The 8,963-nt window shown below is 51.6% G+C and overlaps 1 protein-coding gene across 1 annotated transcript; it reads right to left on the bottom strand.

The window, feature by feature from the left end:
- Window positions 1-1,493: 1,493 nt before the first annotated feature.
- On the bottom strand, window positions 1,494-8,318 carry Zmynd19 (zinc finger MYND-type containing 19). The gene is made up of 5 exons (XM_004640345.2): window positions 8,262-8,318; window positions 6,816-6,922; window positions 5,770-5,910; window positions 2,288-2,468; window positions 1,494-1,967 (listed from the first exon to the last, which is right to left on the bottom strand). The coding sequence occupies exons 2-5, from the start codon at window positions 6,914-6,916 to the stop codon at window positions 1,824-1,826; spliced, it is 567 nt and encodes a 188-aa protein (XP_004640402.1). The 5' UTR covers window positions 6,917-6,922; window positions 8,262-8,318; the 3' UTR covers window positions 1,494-1,823.
- Window positions 8,319-8,963: the final 645 nt, after the last annotated feature.

Genomic DNA, 8,963 nt, shown 5'->3' with positions numbered 1-8,963 from the left:
TAGATAGCCTGGTGGGCCCTCTTGGTGTAGGTCCAAGGGCACGAAATCCCTTTGCTCCAGGAACCCCTCCCCATGCAAAATGATTACACTGCCACTGTGATTTCAGCATATTCCTCTGAGGACCTGCTCATAGACCAAAGGCTACTGAAGGGCCACCTACCAGGGACAGTGAAGGCAAGCCTGTCATGTGTGGCAATGCAGGCAGCTTACATCACTGAAAGATCTAAGGCTGTCACTGGACAGGGTGACCAGCCATTGTTGTTCACACCTATAATCCTGGAACTGGAGACTGCCAAGGGAGCACAATCACAGCTTACAGCCTGGGAAAATTAGCCAGAATACCTCCAAGTTGAAAACAGAAAACTGGGGATGTATCTCAGCACACAGCCTAGAGTTCAATTCCTGGTTCCACAAACGAAAGGGGGAGGATAACAGGTCTCCGCCTGTTTAGGTGTAAAATATCCCCAAGTCTCCCGTGTCTTAATGGGCCCTTGGGAAGGTGACTTGATCACAGGCGTAACCCAGTTCCTGGCCGAATGTGCTTGTAGGAGGTAGGGTCTGGTTAGAGATGGCTCACTGGGGACCCACCTAAACACAACTGTATTGCAGGGCAGGGTCCACAGGATTTCACTACATAGATCATAGTCTATTTGTGGTTTCTAACCATCCCCTTGTCCCACCCCCCAAAAAAATATACATGAGTTTACAATCTGTATTTTAGGGAAGGGTCCACAGGGTCTCACTACGTAGATCAGACTCAGTGATTCTCGTTTACAGCCTTCCAAGTGCTGCCGTTACAGGCCACCACACCATCTCAACTGCTTCCCAGGATGACCCCGGGACAGGGCCGGCATGGCACAGCATGCCAGGGATTGAATTCAGGCCGCTGCACTCTGCCTAGGCAGGTGTTTAGTCCGCTGAGCTATCAGGCCAGCCCTGGGGACCTGATCTGGAAGGGTACATTTTTGCGTCTAGCTCCTCACTTCTGGTAGGGCCAGACCCTTCACTGCGGAGCTGCTGCCTTGGAGCAACCAAAGCAAAATAAATCCTTCCTCCTTTTAGTTTCAGGCATCAGGTATTTAGTCCCAGTGACAGGAAAATGACTGAGACACAGATGACCATAGGGCCAGTTAGATGGCTGGCTAGAGCTCAGGACACGAAGATCAGAGCTGTACAGCAGGGCCTAATTTCCTGTGACTGCTCTATGTGGAGCGGCCAAGCAGCCCTTAGATGCTGCTCCCCAGAGCAGACAGAACCATTCCAGAGACCCAGCACATTGCTCCTCAGAAGGCAGTGTAGGAGGGCTGGTCCTGCCAACCCATGTCACGTGGCCAATTCCATGGTATGGCCAGCCTAAACCTAAACTGCATGGGGAGAGAACAGCCATGACAGATGGTTCCACCCTTTACTCTGCCCTTTCAGACACAACCTGGGGCCCAGGACAGCAGCTCAGCTGCGTGACAGTTTCTAGACACATGGCCAACTGCTCGCCATTTGAGGATTACAGCAAGTGATTCTATTTGTGGTTTCTAACCATCCCCTTGTCTCCCCCCCCCAAAAAAAAAACTGTACATGAGTTTACAAACATATTAACATATAAATAATGAGAAACGTCCTGGGGGATCTCCCCTTGTCTCCGCTGGAGATTTAACACTGGAGGGGCGCCGTCCCCACAGACTTTGTGTGCCATAGGGAGCTTCATGGTGGCTGTTCTGGACCAGACACTGGCTTCCTCAGCACCTCCAGACTGAACTGCCAGTCTCCGCTGTGTCCACGGAAGAGCCGGAAGCCATGAGCCTGCAGCGTGGCAGCTCCACTGCCCGTCATCGTTCTGGCTCGAGCTCATGCTGGAAGGGACGCTTCCTCTCCCGACAGTGCTTCTTGTGGGCAGGCCAGTCCTTCTGCTGGCACTGGGAGCCGCAGTACCGGGCCACCTGGCAGCGCCCGCAGATGTTGAACTCCCGGAGCTGAAAAACACAGACCACTGTGGCTTTACTGTCGTGGGGGGCAGAGAGGGAGGGGCACACTCACATCTCAGAACCTGGAAGGGCCTGGCAGAGCTCCATGCTCCACTGAGCTGCACTCACTGACAGAGTGCTGGCCCAAAATGGGAAGCCTGGATTCAATCCCCAGCACCACAAGCACACACAGAAAGACCCATGCCTGGGGGACAGGAATGCCCACCTGGGCAGCACAACACCAAAGAGACAGCCACCCTGATGGGAGAGCAAGAGGCACCCAGGGCCTGACAGGGTGGGTGTGGTGGGCAGTGGGGGCTCTCTCGCACCTGCTTCTCGATGGCCGTGCAGGGTGGGTAGTGGCATTCATAGTAGGTGCAGGAATTCTCCTCCTCTTCCACCACATCCCCATTGGCATTATAGTACCGGGTCACGTTCAAAACAGGAAACTGCTCTTCTATGGGGTCTGTGGGGAGCTGCTGGATTGCAAGCCAATACAAGCTCTGCTCCCTGAAAGAAAGCAGAACCTGAGTGTGCGCCTGCCAGACCAGGTCAGCACGTGGGCCAGAATGACACCAGGAAACTCCCACCCCAAGCTGTGTCTCAGCAATTTTCTTTTTTTTTTTTGCAGAACCGGGAATTGAACTCAGGTCCTTGCTCTTGCCAGAGAAGCACTTATTCTACTGAGCCATCTCCCCGGCCCCTCTTTTTTTTGCAGAACCAGGGATTGAACTCAGGAACCTTGTACTTGCCAGGCAAGCGCTTATTCTACTGAGCCATCTCCCCAGCTCCTGTGTCTCAACAACTTGACTCGCTCAGCACTCCATCTTCCTGCTGCCACTCTCTGCCCAATGCCCATGACAGCTCATGGACGTCAATACCTGTTGCCCGGAGCCTGTGGAAGCCCCTGTGGGCTAGTAGACAGCCCACCCCACTCCACCCCACCCCTGCAAGCTGCCCTACAACCTTCTGAAAGTCTTGCTTAGGTAAGCCAGATGCTACCAAGAATTACAGTAAGAACTGCAGTCTGGAAAGTACATGCTGCAATTTAAGGTCCTGGCAAGAAAAGGGGCAGCCAAACCCTTCCTGGGCTTCCGGGAGGCACAGCCTGAACCCCGGGAGTCAAGGAGCTGATGAGCCAGCCCTCTAGCAAGCCTGCCCTCAGTGTGGCTGGTACAAGGCCTGGCATGTGGAAAACACCCTGGCTGCTCCCTAAGCCCTTCCAAGAGGTGCTGCAAGACAGCAAGTGCTCAGGAGCACCCTCTGGAGACTCAGAGCAGGATATACACCGTGCAGTGCAGGGCTGGAACTCACTGCCCAACCATGACCAGCACTCAGTGAGAGGAAAGCAGAGCAGAACCCCAGAGCTTGGGAAAAGCCAGCGTCCTTCTCCTAGCCCAGGAGCCACAAGTTCTGGCCAGCTGGAACTGTACCCCTCAGGCTGTCTCTGACTGCTTCTCCTGGCCCAGGACCAGACCCAATGGCTGACCACACACCTCTGTATTCTAAAACCCTGACAGGTCTAGGGCCAACCCAGGCCACCTGCACTAGAGGAGCTGCCTCTGAGGCACAGCCCTCTAGGACTCTCCCCCAGAAGCCAGAGCAGGACCTGAAGCCCACCATACCTGGCTTCTAAGTGCCCTCTTTTCCAAATGGGTCTGTAACTGCCACTACTGTATCTATGGCTAAAGGGGATATTCAGAAAAAGTAATAGTCACAGGATGGCCATGTCACAGCAGACACAGGCCTTGCTGGTGACAGGAAGGGGTTGCAAAGAGCCAGGGAATCTGTTGCTGCTGGTATCCATTCTGATGAAGCATCCCAGAGGCAGTACAACTGGAGGTGGTGGCACTGTCCTAGTTCTCTAGATTTCAGCTAGGACCAAAAAGTGACCGCTTTCTACTTCAGAGAAGTTCAGTTTCTTTTTTCTTTCTTTCTTTTCTTTTTTTTTTTTTTTTTTTAGTGGAAGCGGGGATTGAACTCAGGCCCTTGCGCTTGCCAGGGAAGCACTTACTCTACTAGCCATCTCCCTGGCCCAGTTCAGTTTCTTTTATTTTAACATAATAAAGTCCCAACTAACAAAATCTCCAAAAGGATTAATGGCCTACTCAATTTTTGCTACAGGTGGAGGTCCATGCCCATAACCGCAGCACCTTATAGATGCTGAGGTAGAAAGTTCAGAAATCAAACCCAGACTGGGCATCTTAGCAAGACTGTCTCAAAACAAAAGTTTAGGTCAAGCCTGGTGGCACACACCTGTAATCCCAGCACTCAGGAGTCTGAAGCAAGAGGATTACTCCAAGTTTCAGACCAGCTTGGGTTACATAGTGATTTCAGACCCAGCCTGAACCACACAGGGAGACTCTCAAAGCCCCTCCCCCAAACACACACACAAGTTCAAACCAGGTGTGCTAGTACAACCTGTAATCACGGCACTGAGGCTGATCACCTCAAGTGCAGCATGGGCTACATAACGCGTTCAAGGCCAGTCTGAATTACATAGCAAGACACTACCCCCCCCCAAATAAATAATGGCTGGAGACATAGCTCATTAGGAAGGCCTTGGGTTCAGTTTCCGGTGGGTGTCGGGGTAACAGGAAATTACATGACAAAATATGGCATGACACCTACTTGACAATCATGAGGCCCTGAGTTTGATTCCTCATTAAAAAAAAACAGGGCCAGAGAGATAGCTCAGTAGAATAAGCACTTGCCTGGCAAGCACAATGTCTTGAGTTTAATCCCCGGTACTGCAAAAACAAAAACAACAACAAAAAAAAAACTACTGATATCAGGACAGGGACCAAAGCAGCAGCCAAGCACATGCTAGCTCTGTCCTTACTAAGGGTATAGTCAGTAGGTCACCGTGCAGGCCTAGAGCAGTGGCTCAGGGACCATCCCCTCACATCACCAACTCAGTGGCACAGGGCTCTGGCCTGACCCTGAGGCAAAAAACTGCGAAGATTCTCCCATAGACTCCAAACCCTGAACCTTAACCATGCCTGTCACCTATCTGCTACAGCAGTCAGAACTTACAATATTAAGGCTGCACTAAGTGGCCAAAGGCACCAGTGGGGCTAGACAGCCCTGGGCCCAGCTCACTCCTAAACTCAGTCCTGCTGGCCCTGGTGTTTCCTAAGGGCCACTTGAGTCTCACAGCTGGGCTGGACCCGGGCAGCAGGTCCTGCTCTGCCAAATGAGAAGCTCATGAAGTACATTCTCAAGACTGCAGAGAGCTGGGCAAAAGCCACAAGGCCAATCCTCAGGAACATAGTACCTTTGTTTCCTTCACACTACTCAGTAAGACATCTCCAGAAGAGGGTGCACGGGAGGAAACTGCAAAGGTATAGCCGAATGCTGGCCCCCACCCAGCCCATCAACTACAGTGTTCCCAGAACCAATTATCACCCGATCAACCCCAAAAGAAAACCATCAAAATCCCCTTACAGGGGCTGGGTAGATGGCTCAGTAGAATAAATGCCTCCCTGGCAAGCACAAGGGCCTGAGTTCAAACCCCGGTTCCACCAAAACAAACAAAAAAACCCAAGCCAAACCAAGATTAATTCCAAACACAAAACAATCAAAAAAACAAAAAAAGTGTAAGGGGCCAGGGAGATGGCTCATTAGAATAAGTGCTTCCCTGGCAAATGCAAGGGTCTGACTTCAAGCCCTGGTTCCGCAAAAAGAAAAAAAAATCCCCTTACACACACCCCACAGAGAACTTCACCCTTCTTGGAGAAGAAATCACGCAGCTCCTAAAGAACACAGAGCTGGTAGGGGCAGAGCAGGAGGCACTGCTGGGAAAACCCACCTCTGCTTGCTGGAGGTCTCCTCAGCTTTGGGTCGCCAGCCCCAGGGCACCAACTGCAGGTTGTCTAGGCGATTGTCCACAGTCACAGCGTTGAGATGCACCACCTGAAAACCGGGAGCCACGCCACCCCGGTGACGCTCCCTAGAAAAAGACAATTCCCTAGAGCGCCACCTCCATGTTTCATAGGTATTTCAAGTTTTTTATTTATTTAATTTAGGGTCTCACTACACAGCAGCTTGGACTCATAACGATCCTCTTACTGTAGCCTCCCCAGCACTGATTACAAGCGTGTGCTACCATGCCTTGTTTTAGGGCCAGCACAGCATGCTGGGGGTCCAGAGCTGGCATAGCATACAGTATCAGGGATCCAACTTGGACCTTGTGCTTGTCAGACAAGCGCTTAGGGCTGGGGAGATGGCTCAGTAGAATAAGTGATTCCCTGGCAAGTGCAAGGGTCTGAGTTCAATCCCTGGTTCTGGAAAAAAAAAAAAAAGACAGGCGCTTGGACCACTGAGCTAGCTCCTCAGCCCCACAGATATTTATTTCTGCTTGGGCACACAGGTCTGCACATCAACCGATGGGACGCTCACAAGGAATGCCAAGAGGCGCTCAAGTCCTTGCCCAGACAGAATGGGGACTGCACAGATGATCCTACCCTGGATTTAAGGGCTGGACAAAGACAGCCAGGGTGGAACCCAAGACCACCTCTGCATACAGCTTGGAGTCAAGCTCTGTACCGAGTGGTCACCACCACCAAGTACACTGTGTACACCAAGAAGCAGGGGCCCATGTCCCACTGCCATGCTTCATGCATGCCCAGAGAATAAAGAACCCCCCTCTGCAGAAGCCCCACCCCCCAAAAAAACCCCACTCAGTGCCACTACAGCACATTCACCATTCTTTCCATTAGCGGCAAGTACATAAGTAACTCCCAAAGCCAGCCAAAGCCAGTTCAGCTCTGCCTGATGGGGGCTTCGCTGCCTGCAGCAGACCATTCCCCCCTAGCCCGACAGGGCCTGGGGACAAGGTAGCCGAAAAATACTCACCATAGCAGCTCATGAAGGAGCCTGCCAGATCCCCTGCCTCGGTTTTTGTCGAAGGCATATGCAAATATCTTAGCACCATTTCCATCTGCATCTACTTCCATTCGAGCCTGAAAGGAACAGGAAAAGGTCTGTTAAAAGCCTCCAGTTCTCAGCCTCCAATTCAAATCCTACTTAGAAAAATTAAACAAAGCTGAGAGTGGTGGCATATGTCTGTGACCCAATATTCTGGGAAGCTGAGGTAGAAGAATGGCAAATTTAAGCAAACTGGGCAACTTAGTGAGACTCTATCTCAAAATATAAAATAAGGGCCGGCAAGATGGCTCAGTAGAACAAGCACTTGCCTGGCAAGCACAAAGGCCTGAGTTCAATCCACAGTTCCGCAAAAAAAAAAAAAAAAAAAAAATTATATAAAGTAGCTGGGGCTGTAGCTCAGCTGTGTTTAATCCCAAATAAGCAGGGGGATAAAAGAAAAGAAAAATCAAACAAAATGAACAGCCAAAAGGACAAATTGTAACCTTAGAGACACTATGGGCCTCCAGGGGCTCCCAACACAAGACACCAAACACCATGTCCCAGGTCCCAACTCTGTCCTCCACTCCAACAAAAAAATCTCATGAACAACTCTGTGTAAAATAACTGTGGACAAGCTGGGAATAGGGGTGCACAGTCTGTAATTCCCGCACTTAGGAGGCTAAGGCAGAAGGACTGACTTCAAAGCTGGCCTGGACAATATGAGTCTCTTGGGCCGGGAATATAGCTCAGTGGCACAAGTGCTTGCCTGGCATGTGCAAGGTTGAGTTTGGCTCCTGATACCAAAACAAACAAAAAAACGACTCTGTGTCAAAAAAACCACCAATAAGCCAGGAATATGGCTCAATGGCACAGCGTCTGCCTGGCACATTTGAGATCACAAATTTAATTCACGGTACTTAAAAAAAAATACCAATAAGTAAATAAATGAAACTGAACTCATGGACAGAACTCTCCCCATCTTTATAAAAACCCACAATCCAGCACGGGCAAGGCACTCGCGGACAAGTAGTGATGTGAAGCACTGAGATAAAGAGTCATACAGGACCACTGGCCACAGAGGAGCCACAGCCACCAGAAGCAGGGCAGAGGCTCTTCACAAAGACCTGTACAAAGGGGTTGCTACCCCATCTCAAGAACGGCAAAGAGCAAACATGCCATCCACTTTAGCAGACATCCAACCACAGGCACAAAATTAGGTATCTTCAAGAGCTGTTGATGAGCAACAGGTAAAAGTGACAAAGACCAGTGTCATTGGAGCAGAGGAGCAGACAGACACTATGTGGGGTCTGGCCCCGGGGGCACGAGTTCCAGCAGGAAGGATCTCTTGTACTTATAGTCCAGGGGCAGAAACTCACTTCTGCCCCCTCCCCCAGGACCCAGCCAAAATAGCAAGGATCCAGAGGCTGCACTCACCTCGAAGGAGTAGCTCTCCACCAAGGGGATGTCCTGCTCATCTATCAGCGTGTACTTGGTCTGGAAATTAACACACATCAAAAATTACACGTAGGATAAGCGTGGAGACACTGGCAATTACAGCTTTAGCAGCACCAGTTGCATCTTTTCCAGATCCGCAGACGGAAGCCTTGCTCCACTCCACTGGCCCTGGGGTAGATGTATTCAAAGCCAGCCAGGAGCCCATTTTTGTCTGCATAGTGGAGCAAGTACAGGGATCCAACAACTATCCATACAGGACCAACTCTGACAGCACCGAACTTTTCTGCACTAGCGCCCAGAGAGGGTTTTTTCAGTGAAGTAGAGGGACAAGCTGGAGCCTTATGCTGGGCAACAGTGCACGTGCTCACTGGATTACCTTCTCCGCTTTCTGTCCGAAGCGTTCCTAACCCTAACCCTAAGTACTGGTGCGTGGATGGCTAAGCCGGAAGGGTCTCAGAGCTGCTGGAGGTCGCCCGCTCCCAGGCTCAGCAATCCTCCTCCGCCAGCTCACTCTCGGCTCACCGGGTCCGGGCCCGCTTCCCTTCACCAAACTTCACCTGCCCGGCTCCTCCCTCCTCTGAGCCGCGGCCACCGCGCGGCGCCGGGCGTCCAGGCCCAGGGTTCCGCAGCCCCGCACGTGCGAGGGGCGGGGGCCGGCGAAGAAGCGGCGCCGCCCCGCGT

This window comes from Octodon degus, unplaced genomic scaffold, assembly GCF_000260255.1.
Source record: "Octodon degus isolate 3935 unplaced genomic scaffold, OctDeg1.0 scaffold00123, whole genome shotgun sequence".
In the NCBI taxonomy this organism is placed as follows: Eukaryota; Metazoa; Chordata; class Mammalia; order Rodentia; family Octodontidae; genus Octodon; species Octodon degus.
The sequence above is the reverse complement of the archived record's forward strand: the minus strand, read 5'-3'. Positions and strand labels throughout refer to the sequence as shown.

Bases quoted from the DNA above. Each gene is read 5' to 3' on its own strand.
- Zmynd19 (XM_004640345.2), bottom strand. From the start codon at position 6,916: ATGGAAGTAGATGCAGATGGAAATGGTGCTAAGATATTTGCATATGCC. The intron at 2,469-5,769 runs GTGGGTTTTCCC...GCTTTCTTTCAG, and splicing joins GAGACCTCCAGCAAGCAGAG to GGAGCAGAGCTTGTATTGGC. The intron at 1,968-2,287 runs GTGCGAGAGAGC...TGTGTTTTTCAG, and splicing joins GCACGGCCATCGAGAAGCAG to CTCCGGGAGTTCAACATCTG.